At 50.5% G+C, this 23,370-nt stretch overlaps 2 protein-coding genes across 19 annotated transcripts in view; one reads left to right on the top strand and one right to left on the bottom strand.

Annotated features, from left to right (window-relative positions):
- Positions 1-23,370, bottom strand: part of LOC146405800 (uncharacterized) — a 474,542-nt gene that overhangs the window by 161,344 nt on the left and 289,828 nt on the right. For 13 of the 14 annotated variants that reach the window (XR_014838944.1, XR_014838943.1, XM_085014910.1 and 10 more), the window contains one exon: positions 11,200-11,271. The exons of the other annotated variant lie outside the window; for it this stretch is intronic. Coding sequence is in view for 11 of the 13 variants with exons in the window: in XM_085014910.1 (XP_084871036.1) it covers positions 11,200-11,271 (72 nt within the window). In the remaining 2 variants the exon portion in view is untranslated. The remainder of the gene's footprint in view (positions 1-11,199; positions 11,272-23,370) is intronic. 14 annotated transcript variants of the gene reach the window in all.
- The window catches only part of FGF1 (fibroblast growth factor 1), a 107,456-nt gene that overhangs the window by 34,522 nt on the left and 49,564 nt on the right, over positions 1-23,370 (top strand).

Here is a 23,370-nt window from a genome sequence, read left to right as displayed (position 1 = left end):
CTTTGTAGTGAGGTAGATGTGCTGTAGGCCTTGAAGGGATAAGGAGCATCTTAGCTGCTAGAGGTTGGAAGGAAAAGGCTTTTGGTTGAGGGAACAGCATGCACCACAACGAGAAGGGAGGGCCGCACGTGGCTGAGATGGGGTAGGACATAGCAGAAGGTGAGGCTTTTCAGACAAGATTTGGGGTCGCGGAAATGCTTTGCAAGGACTTTGAGCCTTAACGTCTGGGAAGTGGAAGCAAAGGAACCCCGAGTATGGACGGGTTGACAATTGCAGGTCTTCCTGTAAAAGAAGGACTGGACAGCCATGTGGAGAAGTGATGAGAACAGCAGGTGGGAGGCAGGAGACCAAGCTCCAGGCTCTGGCTTCCGTTTTTCATCTGTTTAACCTCTTTGCAGTTCTGGAGTGTGTGGCCCAGAGCCAGCTTCCCCTGACTGCTGTGATCCTGTACATTTTGGCCTCCAGTCTCCTGCAGCTTCTCCTCTGAGCTCACCAGCTGCGTTGAGGGTCTCTAAGAATCCAGGGTGTCCCCCAGGGTGGCTGCCTCTATTTCTCTCTCTCTCTTCTCTCCCAGGTTATTCTCCCGTGACGATCCCATCTCTGCCCCTGCTCTGACCCTCCTGCATCTGCCTCTGACCCTGGCTTCCCTCCAGAGCCCCATGTTCAGTGCCTGCCAGACCCTCAGCTCTGGAGGGGTGGCGCCCCCACCAGGGACAGAGCCTACTGTGCAGCGCGCTGGGCACCTACCCTGTTGACTGCGTTTCTCCTGCTTCCGTCCACTCTCCCACGCATTCCTCCGCCCTCCCCGCCCACGTCTGGAGCTATCTCTGAGGATTCCTCCGCTGAGTTCTTGGCATTTGCCAAATCGCCATCCCCCTCCTCTCCAAGTGACTCTAAGAGCCCCACTCCCTCCTACTCTCACAGCTCTAGGCTTGGACCCATTTCAACTCGATTAACTATTTGCGAAGCCCTGGGGATGGTGCTGGGGACACAGATGTGCGAAGGAAGCACATGGCCCCCTCCTAGAGAGCATGCAGCCAGGTAAAGGTGAATATTAAGCTAGGACATGGAGGCTGATGAATTTACCAGAGACGGAAATGGAAATGCAGAGCCAATGCCCCGCAGCCTCTGCCCAGCCCCCCCACCCCCACCGAGATCTTCCTATAAAATGGTCCCAGAAGCATCTCCCCAAGTCCCTTCTCAAAAATCCCCATGGGCTCCCACTGCCTGCAGGTAAAAATCTATACTCTCCCAGATGGCGGTGTTCTGGCGCCGTGGTGGTGTCACTTCAAACTCGTGTGCGGTGACCGGCACATCCCCAGTGCCCCCTGAGCCACAGCACTGGTCACTCGTGCTGGGACCAGACCACCTCTGCCTGCCCAAGCCCGGCCTTTGTTCCAGATGGCCCTTTACTCCACATCCCCACATGCAAAGCTGTCCTCGTGGCTTTCACCAAATCCTCCTGGACCTCTTCCACCCCCAGTCTTTGGCACCTTCATCACAGCACTTACCACAGTCTGTCTTAAGAGTCTGCTTTTCACCCGCCATCAAGGACAGGTTCATCCTGAATAATCGTGACAATGAAACAGTAGCTAAAACTCTGAGATGCTTTATGTGTGCCAGGCACCGTGCTAAGTGCTCTTACCTGAGGTACCTTGCTTCAGCCTCATAATGAACAGGTGGGTGCGGGTGGGCCCCGTCACTTATCTTACCTTACAGGTGAAGTAACGGATGCTCCGAGAGATAAACTGACTCTCTGGACTTAAATCCAAGAGCCGGATGGCAGAGCTCATGCCTTTGACCTGTATTCCTGTGCTGTGTCTTATTGGGTCCCTCTACTTAACGGGTCCTTAATAGGGGTGGCTCGATTAAGTGAAGGTAGATGGTGAAGCCAGAGCAGCATCCTCAGGGTCATACAGTGAGTCACGATGGATGTGCAAACGCGGGGTGTTTACTGGACCATCTTCTCTAACACGTATTAACCAAGAAATGGAGGCAAGTTTCAAAGGAAAGTTGAAGATTCCCCTCCCCCGCCTTTTTTTTTTTTTTTTTTTTTTTTTTTTGCTTTTTATGGCCATTCTAGCATCATGTGGAGGTTTCAAGGCTGGGGGTTGAATCAGCCACATCCACAGCAACGTGGGATCTGAGCCACATCTGTGACCTACACCACAGCTCACAGCAACGCTGGCTCCTTAACCCACTGAGCAAGGCCAGGGATCGAACCAGCAACCTCATGGTTCCTAGTTGGATTCATTTCTGCTGCTCCACCATGGGAACTCCTCCACATTTTTAACGTTTTATTGAAGTATAGTTGACTTACAATATTGTGATAATTTCTGCTATGCAACAGAGTGATTCAGTTATGCATGTACACACATCCATTCTAAAGCTAAACATTTTTCACTGACCGGGGGCAAAGGATTAGATGGAGGCTTGTTGGATCCAGAATGACTTAATCCGATTTGATTTGGTGCCGTGCTGCATTCACAGCCCTGGCTGGACCAGGCACCGAAGCAGAGAGCTCTCCCTCCACCCATACCCGCTGCCTCTGCTGAGCCTGGGCGGTGATTCACGAGGGGGACACCCTCCCTCCATCACTGGACTGAACCTGCCCATTTCCTTAAGGGGAGCCATGTGCAGGGCAGCCCTCCCCCCTAGCACGCCCTGCTCAGCTCCAGACAGACCTGCCTTTGTGAGCAGGGCGGGTGGGCAGGCGGGCACAGCTTGGCATTCCCGAGCTGGGAGCCTGGGAGCAGGGCCAGAGGGGAGAGTGGGGACAGAGGCTGGGAAAGGGCTGCTACTTTTCCAGAGGGCTGGACGTGCAGCCGCCACCAGGCCGGCCTGGCACTTCCTCTACTCCATTCTGGGATGAGTGAGGCAGAGGTTCTCCCCGGAGAGCCCGCAGGAATGGGGCCCCAGGTGCCAACGCCTGATAGCGCCAGGCACTTTGACCTTTCAGAGCCACCCTCTCCCCGACCCCAAGAAAACACCTGCAGTGTGGGACACTCAGTAGTGGGAGACTGTCGCCCTCCTGCCTTCCTACCGGCCTGCGCCAGGTCCAGGAAGGAGGCCTTCCCTTACGTTATGCCTTCACTGGCCTGGAGTCCTCTGTCCTGCAGACACCCTACAGCCACTCTGGGCTCCTTATCCTGGCTTAAATGCCACATGTCCTTCTCCGAACATGCGCAGACAGGCAGACAGACCAAACGATAAATAAATAAAAGTGGGGAATCTGGTCTAACACGCCAAGCTTTCTACTCTCTGCTTAAATGATGCTGTGTCGCTGCTGCTGCATTTCGTGAAATGGTCCCTCTCACCCACTCCAGCACAGGCACTGCGTCCCGGGGGACTCAAGGGAGCAGGAACAAGTTTGGAGGAGCTGGCACTTTCTGGACATGGTCCTCAGCCCATGAGAGTCATTTTGTCATAAATGCAGCGAGGACTTCTAATCCCACAGCTTCCCCGAGGGGCAGGCCCATGAGGCTGCGCCAGGTCCAGCCCCCTGATGACAGCCTTGAAGGGAGCCAGTGGCTGCTTCAATGACAAGGCCTGGGACTTCCATCAGACACCAGCCAAGGTGCACACAAAAGTCTGGGTTTTCCTGGAGTTCCTGCTACGGCACAGGGGGATTGGGGGCATCTCTGGAGCACTGGGATGCAGGTTCAAGTCCCAACCCAACACAGTGGATTAAGGGTCCAAGTTGCAACTGCAGCTCAAATCTGATCCTGGCCCGGGAACTTCACATACTGTGGAGCAGTCAAAAAAAAAAAAAAAAAAAAAAAAAAAGGCAGACTGTAGAAAGGCTGGCTAGAGCCAGCCTGGGGAAAAATCACGAGTTCCGTCTCCTGTACTCACAACATGATGAGAAAGATGAGGGCTCAGGAAAGGGATTGGCCAAGCCTGTCTCCCTAAGGGGCTCTGCTCTGCAGCCGCCCCTGAGGAAAAGCTTGTTTGTGGTACTTTGAGAGGAAGGCTGTGTGATGCTCTGGATGGAGAGACCCAGCAGGACCTGATGGCACAGCATGGGGGAGGGTCTGGGTGTGAGGCTACTAATGTTACAAATGCAAAGCTTGATTGACCTTGATGCCTAAGACTTGCGAGGTGGCGATAAGAAGCTTTGGGGAAAAGAGGCCATTTATATTTAGGTCAGGGGATTCCAGCAAGCAGAGCGGCACACAGCTTGGGCACAAGAGGAGACAGAAGGTGAAGCGACAGAGAAGAGCCCTGCTGGGGAGGCTGTGGGTCCTCAGGTGCTTGAGAAAACGCCAGTCGGGGGGGGCGGGTGGTGGCCTTTGCCAAGCGGGGAGCGAGCCAGCCCTCTTCCCAAGCAACAGAGTTCCTGAGCTTGTAGGTGCAGAGTCCTGAGGAGGGCAGGGCCAGGGAGGGCTTGGAAAAGAGGGGGGTGCAGGGCACAGTGGAAGATGGGGTGCAGGTGGGGGCGGGGGGCATGCGGCGGGGCTGCGGTCCTGCTGTCATCACCCACAAAGCATGAGCGCTGCTGGTCTGGCTTCTGAGACCCCTCCCACGGGGAGTCTGAGGTGGAGGTCTGTGTAGGGCTCCGGGGGGATCTCAGCGGGAATATTAAGAATGATAATGACACTCTTAACAAAGTATCATCCTGTTACATCAGGTTGTTAGCAGCCGCAGCAGCCCCAACATGAAAACAATGCGGCACTGCGCTAAATAAGCACTTTCCGTCACTGTATCTCATTGTATCCTCACTAGGGTAGGTGATAGTGTTGTCTCGCCAGGATCACAGAGGAAACTGAGGCTCAGAGAGGGGACAGTGCTTAGCGTGCATCTCACGGTGAGTCGCCGCCGAGACAAGGCTTGTGTTCAGCAGGGCTCACTCCAGGGCCCCGGTTCCTGTGCCCCAGAGCAAAGGCTCAACCAGCCCAGAGAGAAGGGGATGCCAAGATGTGGACAGAGCCCTGAGCTCAGCACAGGTGGAACAACCACAAGACACCTCCAGCACCACTTACTGGAGGTCTGCTTCCGCATTTTATCAAACCTAAAACGCCATTGATGGTAAGATACGCCATCATTGGTAAGATACGCCATCATTTTCCGTACCAGCCGGGCATCAATGCTGCACATCCTAATATTAGAGATGTCAGGATACCGAAGAAACCTGCCTCTGAGGCTCGGGGAAATGTTCTAGGGGCCACGCTGTGCTAGGAGCCTGGCCTCTGCCCCTTACTCCATCCCAACAGCCCTCTCATCACTGACCCCACTGTTGGCGCTGCAGAGACTAGGTGTGTCCTCAGCAACCTCCTATGCCCCAAATCCCTAATCACTGGGCCACAGTGCCTCTGCAGGAGATGGCCATCTTTGTCATGTGTTCCTTCTGGTGGACAGCCAGCCAGGCAAACCAGAAACACAGCAGAGACACCTGACCTCAAGAGAAAAGCCAAGCTTGCCTCGTTCCTCTGCACAGGCTCATCTGCCCAGACTCGTTCTGAGTCTCAAGCTCCCCTTGAACTTGGGGGCGCAGCCTTGGGCTGCCAGATCAGGTGACCTACTTAGGACGATCTTGCAGCTTGACCATTCAGCTCCCAGTTCACAAGCCTCCCCGTCCAGAGCCTTTCTCTGACCCACTGCTCCTTCTTCCCAAATGCCAGTTGGTGATTTGTGCCAGATTTTGCAGCATCATCCCTGACCCTGAACTTGAGTCTTCCCACATCTTCCTTGCCTCCTCCCATCTTCCCAAGAGTCTTCACCCTTCTGCTTGACCCTGCCTTGCTCAAGAGCCTTATTCATGCCTGAATCCCTTCCTAGCCCTGTTTCACACCTCCTTCTCATTTAAGGCTTTCTAGAACCCTCCCTGCGTGTCCAAAATGAAAACATGGGGAAAAGAGACGTGGCACGAGGAGGCTGTACGTGGGTAAAAAGCCAACTAGACAAGTGGCCTTAATTTTTGACCCCTGGACTTCCACCACGCACTGTGGGTTGCATGTCTCCCAGCTGGCCTCTTGGTTTCCCAGCTTGTGTCATCATCTATCTGCTTTGCCCCCGGACTTGACCTTCAGGCTTGCCTTCCCATGAGTTTCCACAGTGAAGAGGGCAGAGGCACTGTAATGAAATCTTCCTCGTCTCTTTGAAATACTCTCGTTCCCTCCCCTCCCGGCCACTGAGTCACTCTTTTCCCTGCACATCTATTCTCAGAGACTTCCCGACACCGGAGCTGAAGGAGGGCGCCTGGCACGTTCCCCATTCTTGATTTGACGCCCCATTTCCACGAAAAACGAAAATCACAACTTGGCCATGCCTCCTTCCTGGCAACATCATTCTGTTGCAAAATGCCCTTTCTCTTCTTTTTCCTGATTAAGCTTCTTCTCGCCTACCCTTCAGAACCTCTCTTCTTTTATGTATGCCTGTCTCATCTCAGCCTAAGTTCCCACAAAGCCCCCTCTAACAAAATTTCCACTGGCCATCTATGTAAAGTTTATGCAAGGTTTGCTATTATTTGTTCTCAGTGTTTAAGCCCAGTACTGAGAGCGAACCCTGCTCAGTACTGCTTCCTTTGCTCCGAGTTCCCCCAGGGCAGAGACCTGCCTGTTCTGTAGATTCACTCCATCTTTGCGGCACAAGGACACAGCAAACAGATGCTGAGAGAATGAACGACTAGCAGCCACTGCTGGGCTTTTGCATCCATTGAGGATATGAGCACCATGAAGCATCTGTTGGTCCCACACATCTCTGTGAGACCCTACTATGTGCCAGAGACCCTACTATGTGCCAGGCTCTGTGTTAAGCATAGTGGAGATGAGCAAAACCAGAGACCCTATTCTCTCAAAGCTTCACTTCTCATGGAAAAGGACTGTTTAAAAATCATTAACTTGGTATCTGGCCACCAAAGATTGGATTCTAAAAAACCTGTCAAAGAAAGTCTTGAAACGACAAAGAACAGAATTCAGACTGTCCAGGAAGAGTTAAGAAACCAAACAGGAAAGGGAGAGTCAGAATGAAATAGGACCCTTTTAACAGCTTTATTAAGATAGGGTTTATATACCATATAAATCACCCATGTAAAGAATACAGTTCAATGGAGTTTACTATACATATATTTTTTGGATATGCCCTTGGCATGCAGAATTTCCTGGGCCAGGGACAGAACCTGAGCCACAGCGGTGACAATGCCAAATCCTGAACTGCTAGGCCACCAGGAAACGCCTGGATTTTACTATATTGACAGAGTTGTGTGACTCCTGCTACTGTCTAATTTTAGGACATTTTCACCACGCGAAAAAACGTGCACTGTTAAGCTGTCACTCCCCAGCCCCTCCCCTCCCTCCCAGTCCCTGGACTCTAACTAACTTTCTGATTCTATGGATCTGCCTAGTGTGGACATTTCATATAAATGAATCATATAATATATGGTGTTTTGTGACCAGCTTCTTTCATTAGCATATTTTTTGCAGTGTTTCTAGAGGCCATTGTAGGCAAAGTGTGGCAGGACCAAGGGTAGACCTCCTGGGTGGAGAGGCAGAGACCCAGAGGACCCCCCGCCCCCCAGAAACAAGGGCTCATCAGCCAAGGCGCTGCCTGGGGCCGTGACCCAGCTGAGAGAGACCAGGACCTCAGCTGGAGCTGTAAAGACTGAGGGTGGGTGGTAACACAGCCGGGAGTGGGCTCCACACCGAGACCCTGGCCCCAGAGGCCCCTGAGTGAGGGTCTCAATTCTTCTAGCCAGACCATGAGGGACCTCTGCTCCTCTGATGGCCGGATGGTACTTCCGAGGGAAGCAGCGAGGGTGGCCGAAGATGCAGGCACGTGTGGGGTGGAGTGCTTCCTACAGGGCTGTTTAGGTTCTTGTACTGAATGAGCACGAGGCTGTTTTTCAGCCCCCTAACAGGTGAGGAATTGGCAGGAAGCTCAGATGATGGATAAGGGAGCAACCGCAGGCACACCGTGTGTGACAAAACCGGTGACCTGCCACCTGCATTTGCCTGGGTGACTTGCTCAGCGATGAGCCAGGTCAGCACAGGGCAGGAGTCAGGATCCCACTAAGCCTGAGAGTGTGTGTGTCTGCGGCCGCCTCCAGGGCCTGTTCTGGAGTCCAGGGGCATCTGGGCAAGGGCCTTTCTCCCTTGCAAGCAGAAAAACAGCTCAAAGTGCATGTCCTCTGTCTGGTTTGGCTCTGACTTAGAAGCTTTTGGAGGCATTTGGTTGGGCCCGTCCGGGAAAAAACACTCCTCTGACAGCAGTATCTCCGGGATTTTGAGTCCTTATTTTGTTTCGGGTGTTGTGCAAACACTTACATGTGTCACGGAATCCTTGCAGCGACACTGTGAAAGTGGGTGCGATTATTAGTTGTGTTCTATAGGTAAGGAAAACAAGGGCTTGGTGAGGTTTCCCAGGATACAGTACGGATAAGCATGAGAATCAGTACTTGAACTGAGCGATCTGGCTGCAGGGCCTGGGGAACGGAGCACTGCGGACACTGCCGCTCATTGTCTATCTAAGACGCTCCCTTAGAATTGAAGCAAGATGAGATGAAGAACTGTTTATTGAAGAAAACAATGTTCATGTGACTGTTTTTGATTTGTTAAAAAAACACTTGCCCATTTCACAATCATAAGGATGGTTCACTGGAAAAGGGGACAAGCAACCAAAATGGTGGAGAACTCTTCTCAGCCACTCTTCCCTCAGCGCACACCACTCCAGCAAACTCAGCCCTTCGGGTATGTTGCCTATGCAACTATCCCCCAAAGACACTGCACCCAGCTCAGGTCAAAGCATGGGTGCTTCATCCACCCACCCAGACACTCACTATCCATTTGGGTAAATGGATCTCTCCATCCGTCCACCCATCTCTCCACTCACCCTTCTATTCATCATCCACCCAGCCAGCCAGCCATCTATTCACCCATTCATTTACCCATCTATCCACCCATCTACCAATCCATCTACCCATTATCCACCCATCCATCCATTCATCCATCCACCCAGCCATTCACCCATCCATTTACCCACCTATCCATCCATCTACACATCTCTCCACTCACCCTTCTATTCATCCATCCACCTGGCCAGCCAGCCATCGATTCACCCATTCATTTACCCATCTATTCACTCATCTACCAGTCCATCCACCCATCTACCCACCCATTCATCCCATCCATCCCCCCAGCCAGCCACCCATTTATCTACCCATCCATCGATTCATCCAGTTTTTTATCTCACAGTTATTGAGCCTAAAATGTTCAAAGCATATCTACAAAGTTCCTTCCTTTGAGAAGTTCACAGTTGGCACAGGAACACCCCCAGAAAGCAGGGTAGACAGGTATGGTGGCTTGGTATGCACGCAGTATGGAACAGGTAGGAAAAGGGAGTGAAGGAGGCAGGCGTGAGGAGGAGGAGGTTCGCCTGCAGCGAGCTCTGCCCACCTCTCTGCACCTTCTCTTCCTTCAGGTCCCAGCTTAACCGTCTCCTCCTCAGGGGAGCCATGCCTGACTGTTCTAAAGTTGGCTTTCCTCTCTCATCTCTGTCGTGGTTCCTTGAGGCTGGATTTTGCTTTCTTTGTCCTTTAATTTATGAATTTGTGTGTGTGTGTGTGGTCTATAAAGTCCAGGGACAAGGTGGTCCCAGAACACAATGGAACAAAGACTTAGTTTTTTCTCAAAAGAATCTGTAAGACCTGACCATTGATGGGTTCTCAGTTTGTTGCCTGAATAAATAAAGGTTGAGCCAGATCACAAAGGGCCTTGAATGCCAAGTTAAGACATCTGGGCTGTGGCCTGCAGGCAGTGAAGAAGTGGTGGGGGTTTGAGCAAGGATGAGGTATGACCAATCTGTGGTTTAGGAGGACAAAGCTAGAGGTGCTGTGGTGAAGCTACAGAGAGAAAAATTTGAAGCAATCACCCTGGATAAGGGCAAGATTTCATTGGCCTGACCAAGACACTGATGGTAGGGAAGAAAAGGAATGAAAATGTGAGGACTGCTTAGGTGAAATCAGTAGGAGATGCCCGTGGGTGGTGAGGGAAAGGCAAAGGACCAAGCCCTATAGTCTGGGTTTCTCCGTAGCTATTATACTGCCACCCATTAAGGCAGAGGCAACCTGGGATTCTGGCGACATGGATGGAAGCAGAGGCTGATGAGGGCACGTGGGGCGACAAAGAAGCACATACCTGGTTAGGAGAGGACACCTGAAGGATGCTGGATGCCAAGGGAAGCTAAGGGCCAAGAATCCAGGAAGTGATGTTGAGTAAGAGCAGGTAGAGAGGAGGACCCAGAGGGCAGCACTACCGTCGAAACCAGATGGAGGAGAATGTTCTAGAATGAAATGAGAAGCTCTGCAGCCCAGGGGGGCAGATGAGTCCACAGGAGGGAGCAGTGGAGCCCCCCAGGCAGGCTGCCCCCTCAGCTCCAGTCACACAGGAAGGTGGGCAACAATGGGTCAGACCTTCTGAGGGTTACGGAGTCCAGAGAGCGTCGGGTCCACTTGAAATCTAATCATCAATAGGTGTCAAATAAACCAAGAACAGCTACAAGCAACGTGTGGCTCCAGCAAACCAGACAGCCTCAGGCCACCTCTGGCTCGTGGCTCCCCAGTTTCCAACCCTGTTTTGGGGGACAACTGGGCGAGCTCTTCCAGGAGCAGTTTTGGTGGAAAGAGGCCTCGAAGGGCTGGGAGTGACAGAGAGGGGCTGGAGGCGGTGACATTTTGGGGGAGAAGCTCAGCCAGGGGGAGAGCTGAGAGCCAGGCTGGGATCCAGCGGCCCCAGCGAGGGCGGGAAGGGTCCTCCAAGTGGAAGATGTTTAGCAGCTTTGGGGGCTGCAGGGAAAGGGTGAGAGGACAGCGTTCTTGCCCTCTTTTCAGAGGTCTTTCCAAGTGTCACTGCCTTTTCCTTTAACTTGGGAAACACCCGCCATGTATTTTCACCACCTCCATCCCACTCTCCGGCGGTCATCATTTTTTTCAGGTTCCCATCTCTGTATCCACACAAACACACATAATTTTAAAAGCCAGGTATGGACTCATCCCACACATGCTGTCCTAGGGCTTTCTTCCCCACCTCATCGACGTACATGTGTGTCTAGCGCTCTTTTTTATAGCTGCCTGCATTGTGCATGCCTGCATAATTGATCACTGCGTTATTGAAGCAGGATGGTTTCCAAGTTCTTGCTACGGTAGCGAGTGCCGCTGTGAACCCCTCAGACACCGGGGGGCGTCCTTCCCTCCACAAGACGACTTACCGGTCACAGAGTCTGCACTGTGCGCCGTTTCCTTGAAGTTCTTGTTGAATTTATCTGCTGTTCCCTCAGGACCTGGGGATGAAAAATGCAGGGAAAAAGGTGTCTTTCCAAGGAGGCTAATACACTGAGAATGAGGCTTGCATGGATCCCAATCTGATGACTGCACAGCTTTCTTGTCAACGGTGATGCAGAGGGTGGGGCGGGGCTATACACAGGTGACTGATTCTTCAACCTCATAAATAAGAACAAACACAAATAGCTCTCAGCGAGAAAAAAGAGCCGTCTCCTCTCCTTGGTGTAAACATCCATCTCTTAGGACTAGCATCAATATTTGAAGAAACACGGATTCCTGGGGGCCCACTGAAATATGTGAAAAGAGCCACAATGCTGGAAATTTGTTGGCAGATTTCAGGGAGACCAAAGGTCGAAGGCCATTAAAAAAATTTTTTTAACATATTTATGTGCCTGGGATTTGGTATTGAATCTGGGAAATCATCAGTGTAATTATATTTGCAGGAGATCATCCTTTGGCACAGAGGAAGGAAAACCCGCTCTCACTGCTGCAGAGACACACAAAAACACGCAGGGCAAACAAAGGTGAAATGTAAACAGTCTCTTTCAGGGACCCTGATTTCTGCGCCAAGGTCGGCACACTTAGCTCAGGGCGCCCTCTTCTGGACTCAGGCTCCATTGCACCAGCCTGGGCCCAGCCCACCAAAGGCAGGACGCATATGATTTTCTGTTTGGAAAATTGCTCTAGTTCTAACTTCAATACATCTTTGAGTTTCTTCTGCCTTAGCCACTGAAACCCCAAGATGTTCTTTTTCAATATTTGTGTTATATTTTCAGGGGGCACAGGAGTCGGTCTCCTCTTTAAAAAGGATTCCTTGGTGACTCTTTAAAAAAAAAAAGCAAAAACAAAAACCCTTCTGAGATCTGAGTTAAGCCAGTGGGACTCCATGTAAGTTTGCTAACTGTCGGGAATAAGTTCCTAAGTTTGGTTGAGTGGGAACTAGGTCGAGAAGCCCAAGGAGAACGGCAGTCAGTTGTATGTGTCCAGAGCCAAAGCATTTGCTCAAACTGGGTTTGAGACTGTGGGTTTCTACCCCACTTGAGAAAGTTGTCAGAACCTTAGGTCAGCCTCCTGTCTCCTCTAGTCCTCTGACAAATACTGCTGGGCAGCTATTACGCACCAGCAATGTTCACAGCGGGGGACAAGGGGACAAGAGGGTCCCTTTAATCCCTCATGTGTGATAACCAGGAGGTGTTTTTATTGCAAAATACTTGAAAAAGCTCTAAGCATCATAATGAGTTACTGGAGCCTCAATAACGTTCTTTCTAATTACCTGTAATCGTTCCTGTGCTCCTATTATTCAATTGAACTAGGTTAATCCTCTCAACTCAGAAATGGCTTCTTTCTAACTTCTTAAAAGGGGCTATTCAACCCTCCAAGGCACATAATCATCATGTTAGGATCAGAAGGAGGAGGCAGGATGAAAGAAAATAGCTTTTCTGCAAAACGGCCCGTTTTCCTTGGAGCCGGGGTGGGCAGAGCCGAGACCGGGCCCTGTTTGCATGTGGGAGCCTGCAGTTACCTGGCACGTCCTCCAGAAACCCTGCCAGGTCAACCCCAGGCCCCTAACCACCCCCGCTCGCCCCATCCTGCTCATCCATCTTCTGGTTGGAGGAGAAGCACCCTACCCCCTCTCTCTCTCATTCAAGGAAGCCCTTAGGCCCATTTGCCAAACTGAGGGACATCGGGTCCTGGAAAGGACTAGCCCCAAAGAGGATGCTTCCTCGCAACCAGACCACAACATCACGGGGCCGAAGACGGCACCCAGAACACTGGGGAGGGAGGCAGGCGAGGCCGCCCGGGAAGATAAGGAAATGACGCAAGGCCAGGGGTTGGCAGAGCCAAATCCCACAGCCTCCAGTGGGATTCCGTGGGTGATTTATGCTCTGACTTTTACTAAACTTCAGATGAACCTCGCAGAGGCAGACACCCTTCTGTCCTCACTTCAGTAGGATTTATAACCGTAACACGATGCTGCTTTAAGAAAGTTACGGATCTAGTTTCTAGCATGCTATCCCAATTATAAGAGACCTTGGCTTTTTAAAAAAGCTAACCTTCTCTCTAAAATCACTCCAGGGAGCTCCTGGTGTGGCACAGCAGAAACGAAGCCAACCAGTGTCCATGAGGACGGGGGTTCAATCCCTGCCCTTGCTTAGTTGAGTTCAGAACCCAGCTAGTATCCATGAAGATCCCTGGCCTCGCTCAGTGGGTTAAGGATCCGGTGTTGCCATGAACTGTGGTGTAGGTTGCAGATGTGGTTCGGATCTGGTGTTGCTGTGGCTGTGGTGTAGGTTGGCAGTTGTAGCTTGGTGTTGACCTCTAGCCTGGGGACCTCCACAGGTTGCAGGTGCAGCCCTAAAAAGCAAAATAAATAAATAAATAAATAAAATATCTTGCGGGCTTGCTCCATCAGATGTGCTGAACTTTCCTGTGCTGTTTCTCAAGTTACCCTGTTCAATTAAATCCAGTTCATTCAGTTCAACTCACCAAATATTGACTGAGGCGAGCACTGTGTTCACAAAAGACCCAGACGTGGCCCTCAGGAAACTCACAGACCAAGAGACGAGACAGATGAATAAACAAGCTGTGTCAGTCCAGCACGGGGAGTGCTGCGATAATTGTGTACAAGGCAGCACTCGCAGGCCTCTGCTCTCATAGATTTATGGTCTGGAGGGAGGGCCAGACAGTAATCGGAAAATTGCACAAAGAAAAGCAGAGTGCAAACTTTGACCGAGGCCATGACGAGAGGCAGGCAGCACATGACAGGTTACATGGAACCTGTGGTCAGGGATGTTGAATAGGGCAGCCCTGAAGAAGGGGCAGTTGAAATGTGAAGGATGGTTCGGGGAGCGTTAGCTGTAGAGTGGAGGCCACTGTGGCCCAGGCCAAGGGAAAGCTTGTGCAAAGGAACTGTGGCCAGCGATCTCACAGTGCACTCGGGGGCCCAAACCAAAGCTGCTGTGGCCAGAACACAGGGCTGGAGCGCGGTGGTGGGGTGGCTGGGCCAGAGAGTCAGCAGGGCTGGATCTCATGCAGCCCCTGGTCAGCCATGGCCTTCACTTCTGGGTGCTCATTTCTTCATCCATGTAAAGGGGATCAGAGTGCACCCACTTGGCAGGAATAAGTTTCTAGCCCTCTTCGCACCTCGAGGAAGCCTGTATCAGCTGCTACTGGAAAGCTGGAATTCTCAGGCTCACCGTCTCACCAGGATGCACCTGCTGGCCCAGGTCAGACAGTTCTTTTCACACTGCTATGTGGGCACAGTTCCAGAGAGGTCTCAGAGGCCACAGAACATCAGCATCAGCTCCTGTAAGGGACACCGCTGGCCCTCTGGAGACATCTGAATGCGTGACTGGCTGGGCTGCTGACCACAGGGCTCAAAAACAACCACCAAGAGTTTATCCCCAAGGACCCAGAAAAAAACGAGACAGAGGAAGGAGCGCAGTGCCTCCCAGAGAAGGCTGTGTCTATAAATGGAAAGTGACACGGAGTGAAAACAAATCTTACTTGATGTGAAGCCATTTTTGACTCTGTCTGGAAATCCAGAGCAGAAGGAAGTGGAGGGGACAGGGAGACGGCTGGCATGCACCCGCGTGTGCTGTGACAGCGTGATGATGAGGGGCTGCGGCCGGCGGCCCAGGCACCCACACCTGGGCCAGACACTGGGCAGAATCCCAGGCTGCAGACGTTGGCCCCTGGGCTGAGGTGGGGAGGCGGGGAGCGGGGCGGGATGGGCAACATGCAAGGAGCTTCGGAGGAGTAGGGAGAGCAGGGCTGGGCTCCTGGACACCTGTTTCCTAAAACGGATTGTCCCAGCGTGGGAAGGGATGACCAAGCCACGAAGTGCCCAAGAAGCATCGGCTTAAAAAGCCATTAGCGCTCTCTTCAGGGCAAACATGACGTTTCAGCCCAGGCCTGTGACCCCTGGGCAATGGGCACTAGGGAATTTCCAGCATCCCAGGGCTCTGTCTGCCTCGTTAGGAAAAAACTGCACCCTGACCGTCTTAGTGGCTCTGCTTCAAAACTACTAACAAGAGGTGGCGGTGGGTAACGGGTTTTCACTATGTGCCAAACGCTGTTAAGAACTTGCCTGGAGTTCCTGCTGTGGTGCAGTGGGTGAAAGATCTGGCATTGCAGCAGCTGTGGTGTAGGTCACAGCTGTGGCTAAGAGTCAATCGCTGGCCTGAGAACTTCCACGTGCCATGGTAAAGCCAAAAAAAAGAAAAAAAAAAAAAGAAGAACTTTCCCAGGAGAATACAGCATCCATAATAACACCTGCACTCAGCATGTCTGGGTTGGAATCACAGGCCAATCCTTTGCTGGATCTCTGGCCTTGAGCAATCAGTTAACCTCCCTGGACTTCACCTTCCTCATCTGTAAAATGGGAGTGTTCAGAGTACCTAGGTCACGGGGTTCCAGAAGGACACATGAGGGAAGTGAGAGGCAGTTAGCAGGGAGCCTGGAGCCTCCATGCTATCATCACCGTGAACTCCCCTCATCTGTGCTACCCATCACCCCATATTACAGCCTGGGAAACCAGGGCTAAAAAACAGTTGTGCACCTGCGTGATGGAATATTACTCAGAGCTACAAAGAAATGAGGCATCACGCCATGAAAAGACATGCAGGAGCTTTAAATGCACGTGGCTAGAGAAAGAAGCCAACCTGAAAGAGCTACATAGGCTATGATCCAACTACAGGACATTGTGGACAACTGTGGAGGCAGTAAAAAGATCAGTGGTTGCCGGGGTTTCAGGGAGGGGAAGGTGGGGAAGAATTTTTAGGAGAGTGAAAACTGTGCCGTGACAATGGTGGACACATGTCATTTATCCAACCCCACAGCGTGTATGCCACCAAGAGTAGCTCCCAATGTGGACGGTGGGTTCTGGGCGATTAGTACGTGTCAGTGTAGGTCAACCAGCTGTAACAGAGGCACCTGTCTCATGGGGATGCTGATGATGGGAGAGGCTCTCCTTGGGCGCGGGAGGGGGACATGGGAAACCGATGTACCTTCCTCTTAAAACTGCTGTGACCCTATCTCTCAGGAGGCGGAGCTTGGCTTTATCTGAGCTCAGAGCCAGGGGTCTCACCCTCTTTCCTTGGCCAGGGTGGAAGATGTGGGCTCCTGTGGGCTGAGGCGGGGCACAGGGAGGAAGCAGGTTGCAGCTCAGGGGGGGACGCTGGGCACCTCTGGGTTACCTTCTGGGTCCCTCAGTCTCCAGGTGGGATCCCCTTGAGCCAGGAGCCCCACCCCAAGGTTCACAGGAGGGAGGGGGACATGCTGTGTTTCTGCCTCCCCCACCCTTATGCGCGCTTGGCTGGGGGAGGGGGAGAACTTGGGCGTGTGCATGTGTTAAGCTCTGTGTTTATACTTAGGGTGTAAAATGTTTACCCTCTGACTGGGCCGCCTCCTCTCCCAACACGGGAACCCCCTACTCCGCACTCCAGCACCTTTCTGGAACCTGCACCCTGTGGAGCTGCTTACAGGTGTTGATCATATTTTTCCATGAGAATAACAGGCGACTGAGGGCTAGACAGTTAAGATCTCTGTCTGTCCTGAGATATTAAAGCCCTTCCAGTTGCCATCAACCGCTGTTAAGAGTCTCCAATAATGACGCTATGAGCCACACTATAAAATAGAGGTGTTGGCTCTAAGGAGGCATCACAGCCATGAGCGTCGTTCTCACCCCCACGTCATCATTTATCAGCCATGAAAGAAGTTCCAAGTTCTGGGTTAAGCAGGGTATGTGCCTTAAGTCACGTGATCGTCACCATTTTGTGGTTGGGGAGACTGAAGCTCAGAGAGGTTAGGCGACTTCTCAAAGGGCACACAGCACTACGTAAGTAGTGGACTCCACGAACTCTTTTTAGTTGCCGTATCACCTTTGGCAGCCTTTGGAACCCTTTGCATGTATCATCGTGATGAATCCCTGGATTCCCTTCTACATCAAGCCCTCGCACAGTGCATGGCATGCAGGAGCTGTCAATCAAGGTCACTCTCCTACCCTCCCCATGTACACCCATCCTCCACCATCTATCTGTCCCCACCTCCCCACCTCTCAGAAGAACCACCTGTGCTCCCCAAACCAGAGAACTGCCTAAGAACCACCTGGGGAGGTTCACTATCACGTAGGTTCAGCAGGTCTCATGTGGGACCCAGGAACCTGAATTTCATAACAAATGGCCCATGTAATTCTGACTTGGGTGTTCCTTGGAGCATACTCTGAGAAGTCTTTTAAGAAAATTAACTTTTTGGAGTTCCCACTGTGGCTCAGTGCTTAACGAATCTGACTAGCATCCATGAAGATACAGGTTCAATTCCTGGACTTGCTCAGTGGGTTAAGGATCTGGCATTGCCATGAGCTGTGGTGTAGGTCGCAGATGTGGCTCAGATCCGGTGTTGCTGTGGCTGTGGCATAGGCTGGCAGCAAGAGCTCTGATTTGACCCCTAGCCTGGGAACCTCTGTATGCCCTAAAAGCCAAAAAAAAAGAAAGGAAGAAAGAAAAATAAAATTAAATTTTCATATTTAAAAACATCTATTTTTAAATGCATCTGGTAAAAAAAATTCAGAAAGTTCAGAAGCGTGGACAGTTTTAAGTATCTCTCTCCATGTACAAAGGTGTTCCCAGCAGCAATTTGGATAGTATAGCAAGAAACTAAAAGCAACCTAAGTGTCCATCCCTAGAGAAGGCATGCAAATACAGCATGAGCTTCCTGGAAGATCAGAACTTACTGCTCTAGAAGTTACTTACATGACATTTGTTGTTAGACAGCAATTATTACAGAGAAGGTATCAAAATGGATAGATCTCAGATACAATGCCGCATGATAAAAGCAAAGTGCAGAACTACACAAAGAGAGTACAACTTTTATGAGCATTAGACACACATACACACACACTGAATTCCTAAGAGGGGCTGCCTCAGAGGAAGAAGGATAAAAATACTATAAAGGGGGGAGTAAGGGGAACTTCACCTTTCTAATGTCTTATTTCTTTTATACATAAAAAAGCCTAAAGTAAATCTGAGAGAATGTTAACATTTGCTAAATTTGGGAAGAGCACATACAGGTGGGTTTTTTTTTTAAATTATTTTTTTGTTTTTCTTAAATCAAGAAGAAAGCCATCCTGCCTCCCTAAGTCACTCCATTTTCTTCCGTAAAGGCAGCCTCATGTTTACGTTGTCCCTGTTGAGTCAGTCTAGGCATGAACTCACATGTGAGCTGAATGGGGTTCTCTCCTACTCCTCCAGGACCTGGACTCATTGATGAGGGTGTCTTTGGAGCTCCGATCTATTCAGCACCTTTCCTCATTCTACCAACATTCCCAGGTCTCTCATTTGGAAAAAGCATCTCTTGGCATTCCCATCGTGGCTCAGTGGTTAACGAATCCGACTAGGAACCATGAAATTGCAGGTTCGATACCTGGCCTTGCTCAGTGGGTTAAGGATCCAGCATTGCTGTGAGCTGTGGTATAGGTCACAGATGTGGCTTGGATCCCTCGTTGCTGTGGCTGTGGCGTAGGCTGGTGGCTACAGATCTAATTAGACGCCTAGCCTGGGAACATCCATATGCCGTGGGTGCAGCCCTGAAAATTAAAAAAAAAAAAAAGTATGGAAAAATCATCTCTGCACGCCTACTCAAGACACGATTCTCCTCTGGGTATGACTGTTCTGGGCAGGCGGTGTGGATGAACTGCTTTCAACCACTCACCATTGACTCAAGCCCCGGCTCCCCTCCCATGGTTCCTCCACCACCCTCCTCTGGGGACAGAACTCCCAAGGCCATTTCTTGGTCTTCAGCCCTTGATGTTTCTGCAGGATCTGATGCTCACAGTCACCCCATTCCTGACCTCGTCCCCTGCCCTGACAAGTGCAGTCATTCTTCATCAGTCTCCTTCTCCATGTCCTCATCTCACTCCCCTTCCCTCGTGCCCACCCCGGCGCTGCCCCCACAGGCCACCAATTCTGCCATCTCCTCTCCTCTCCACCTGGGACCTCACCACGACCCACACGCCAACCCTCAATGAGCATTTTGGTAAATGCTCACTTCCTTTCCATGACCTCAGAACCACATTTCCAGCTGTCTGAGGGACATGCCCACCTCACTGTCCTGCAGCGAGGGCACACTCAACCTGCCACCTTCAAAGCATTTACTCAGGAATTCTAAGTGTCCGCTAGGTCGGTGCTTCTCAAATTTCATATGCATACGAGTCAGCTGGGGCATCGTGTTAAACTACAGAATCTGGTTCTCCAAGGCTGCTGTGGTGCTTGACACACTGCAGTTCTAACAAGCACCTGCTGATACTAGTCCAAGGCCCCACTTTGAGTAGTGAGATGCTACAGAGATTTCCATTCTCTAAGTCAGGTTTTCTTAACTCTATTGGAAAATCAGAAGCACCTGGGGATAGTATTAGGTATAATACTATCATTTAAAAATTTTTTATCATAGTTGATTTACAATGTTCTGTCAATTTCTGCTGTACAGCAAAGTGACCCAGTTATACATTTATATACAATCTTTTTTTTCACATTATCCTCCATGATGTTCCATCACAAGTGATTAGATATAGTTCCTTGTGCTATACAGCAGGATCTCATTGCTTATTCATTCCAAGTAATACCATTATTAGAAATATGCATATGGTAAAAATTCAAATAAATTAACTCTTCTTTTACCTGGCCCCAACCAAACAAATGAGTCAGAACTTCTGGGTGTGTGGCCCAGGAATCTGCATTTTGTAAAGAACTACTGAGCACCTACTTGGCTGGGATTGCCTAAGGATTCACAAGTCAGTGGCAAATAAGATGAAGTCTTATGGAGCTTACAAGGTTGAACTGACCCTGATGACAGAGAAAAACTAAGATTGGAGCGCATTTCAAACAAGTGCTATAAAGGAAAAACTGGAGTTCTGAGACAGGGAAAAACTAACAAGGGGCTAGTTTAGGATGGTCAGGGGTGCCCTGCAGAGGTGACATCTGAGCTATGAGTCATGAGGAGGTGGACAAGCAGAGATCGAAGGGAAGGAGCACTTCAGGCTGAGGGGACCGTATTTCGGACAGAGGGAACAGTAAATGCCGACGTGATGAGCAAAATAGTAAATGCTGCGGCAGGTTCATGCCTGGCGAGTTCAAGGAAGAAGGGGACAGGAGCGTGGATGGAGTGGGACAAGCAGGGAAGGAGAGGAGAGTGAGGCTGGGAAGTGGCTGAAGCCTGATCGTGAGCCCCTTGGGCACAGTCTTTCCATGGAGAGAGGGAGGCGAAGCTACTAGGAGGTTTCCAGCAGGCGAGGGATATGCTCGGACTTAAGCAAGCTGCTGTACCAGGGCGAGAATTGAAACAAGGAGGCAGGTGAGAAATGATGGTGGCTTGGCACCTAGTGGTAGTGATGGAGAAGATAGAAGAGCTCAGATTGGGGTAGGTTTTGAAAACAGACCTTGCTGATGACCTGAACAGGGCTAAGGTGAAGGAGACAGAGAGACGTCTCTGTTTTATGGACACTTATGAAGATCCGAGATACTTGAAAAAGAACGCTGGGGGACTGAGTGGGGAGAACCTGCAGAGGTGTCCAGGCCATCTTAAGTTGAAGGTAATTACTGAACATCCAGACAGAGATGCTGAGTGGGGAGCGGGTTATAAGATCTGGCTGTAAATGCTTTCCAGCCTTACCCCCTCTCCCACGAACTCATTATGTATGAGCTCCTCTTAATTCAAAGTGTACAGCTTCCCAGATTCACAGACATAGAAAACAAACCTATGGTTCTTTAGCAAAGGAGAATGGGGGGAGAGGATAATTTAGGAGTTGGGATTAACTGATGTACATGACTATATATAAGACAGATAAGCAACAAGGTCCTTCTGTATAGCCAGGGAACTACATACAATGTTTTCTAGTAACCTATAATGGAAAAGAATCTGAAAAGTACACACACACACTCACACACACATCTCCTCACTGATATCTGTCATTCATGTGATTTGTGCCTCCCGGGAAATGCATTAAAACTTGATGCTGTGTTTGTAGCTTTCATCACCACCCCCGCCACTTGGGTGACTTGTGTGTATTTACCTCCTATGCTGGATTCTTAAGTTCCTGGAGGGCAGAACTTGCATTCTTTTACCTTCTCTACCACGATAGCCAGAAATGTGCCCAGTACATAAAAGCTCTTCACTGAATGTATGGAGTCAGTGAGTGATTAGGACACGTCCTAAGACTAATGCTGAGATTAATCTAGGCACTGGAGATCAAAGGTAGGAGCTTTGCTTAATCCTGGACAGACCCATGATTGCCGAGTGCCCCAGTCACTGGTATAGAGCCACCTAGCGCGATGCTAAGAGTCTCAACATATGTACAATCACTATTTATCTCAAAACAGTGATGCAAGTAATCTCCTCTAGGCCAGAAGCACACCCCTTAAAAAATCTGAATCTAATTTATGAACCCACTAAAATAGGCTATTATTAGAAAAGCTGGTTGTTTCATCTTTCCTAAGAAAAATATTACAGTTATAATCACCACTGCTGCTCCACGCCCCTTTTTTTTACTCAATGAATTTTATTACGTTTATAGTTGTACAACAATCATTACAACCCAATGTTATAGCATTTCTATCCCAAACCCCAATCCCCCCCCCTTTTTTTCTTTTTGGGCTGTCCCTGGGCATATGGAGTTCCCAGTAACTCCATATTCCCAGCAATGCCAAATCCTAAACCCACTGTGCTGGGCTTAGGATCGAACCTGCAGCCCAGCACTCCAGAATCACCACTGATCTCGTGGCACTACAGCAGGAACTCCCCATGACCAATTTTGATAACACTGAATTTTGGTCCACTTTCCTGTCTGTACCTTAAACTGGAGTGATGGACATGGGTGTTGAGCCCTGCTCATTTATGACCTTATGACTCATCCGTCCATGAGGTGTCACCAAAACCAGACTCATTTATTCCAGGGCACCTTACTTCACCGTGAGCCAGGTCACGGATTCTGGAGTAGAGACGAGACATGACAGGTCAGATATAGGGTCTTGGTGCACAAACTGGCAGACCCTGAGAAAGTGCGAAAAAGATAGGCAATGAAGGCAGAGGAGTGACCATGGAGGGAGGCTGGGGTGCAGCCCCAACTTGAAGGGCGTTAGAGGTAAAGGAGAAAGGTGTGAGGGTGTGAGGCTCAAGGAGATGAAAAGGCAATAACAACGTGAAGGCTGGAGAAGCAAAGGAGCCTCTGGAAGAAGATGCTTAAACAACACCCTCAATACCAGCACCTGCCATCTGTTGAGGGCTGGTTACAAGCCAGGCACGGCGATAACGGTTTTATCCAGATTGTCTGATTTACTTTCCTCATGACCTTGTGGTAGGTACTATTATCGCAGCCATTATACAGATGAGGGATGTAAAAATCAGAGAGGTGCAGTAATTTCCTGGGGGTCACAAAACTAGTAACTAGAAGAGCTAGGATTCAGGTCCAGCTCTGTTGGATGTCAAAGCCTAGATTCCCGAAGTGCTGCTTAAAATCCCCTCTGACTCGGATTCGGGGGCATTTCCTCTCACGGTGCCTGAAGTAGGCTGAGAAGCGCAGCATCTTCCACCATCCCAGAGAGAGAGGTGCTGCAGGATGAGCTAATTCAGAGGTGTTGCTCCAAAGCCCTGCTATGACTGAGCTGTCTGCCGGGGCCGCGGGCCCTCGGAGCGAAGATGCTCTCATCCACCATCAGGGAATACTCACTCCATTGTGTCGGGCCCCACCTACATGTTTTTTTATTGTCTGCTCTTCACCGTGAGTAATGCCACTTTCCATTTTAAGCTGGGAGCTTCAGGAGATGACCGTGTTATAAGCCAGGGTTGAAAGCTAAGCACAGCCTGGGGGATTACTCACCCGCTTTAAGATGCAGCCAACATCGCACCCTCCCACTCAGGATGCTGCTGGAATAGCCTCTTCCTTGCCAAAGCCTAAAGGAAATCTGGTTTCTCCTGGAATCAGACTAGGAACGATGCCAGGTTACCCAAAAGTTGGCAAGTTAACTGGTTCTCCCAGTGGAATGCCTGTAGTTGTTCCGGTCCCCTCGTGGGCAGCTGTTTGTCCATTCATTTGGCATGTACAAAGG

Source organism: Sus scrofa, chromosome 2, assembly GCF_054392235.1.
Source record: "Sus scrofa isolate SSC_HxYL_T2T_F1_AM1 chromosome 2, Sscrofa_HxYL_maternal_Yorkshire_Landrace_v2.0, whole genome shotgun sequence".
NCBI classification, from domain to species: Eukaryota; Metazoa; Chordata; class Mammalia; order Artiodactyla; family Suidae; genus Sus; species Sus scrofa.
This window is presented reverse-complemented; position numbering and strand designations above follow the sequence as displayed.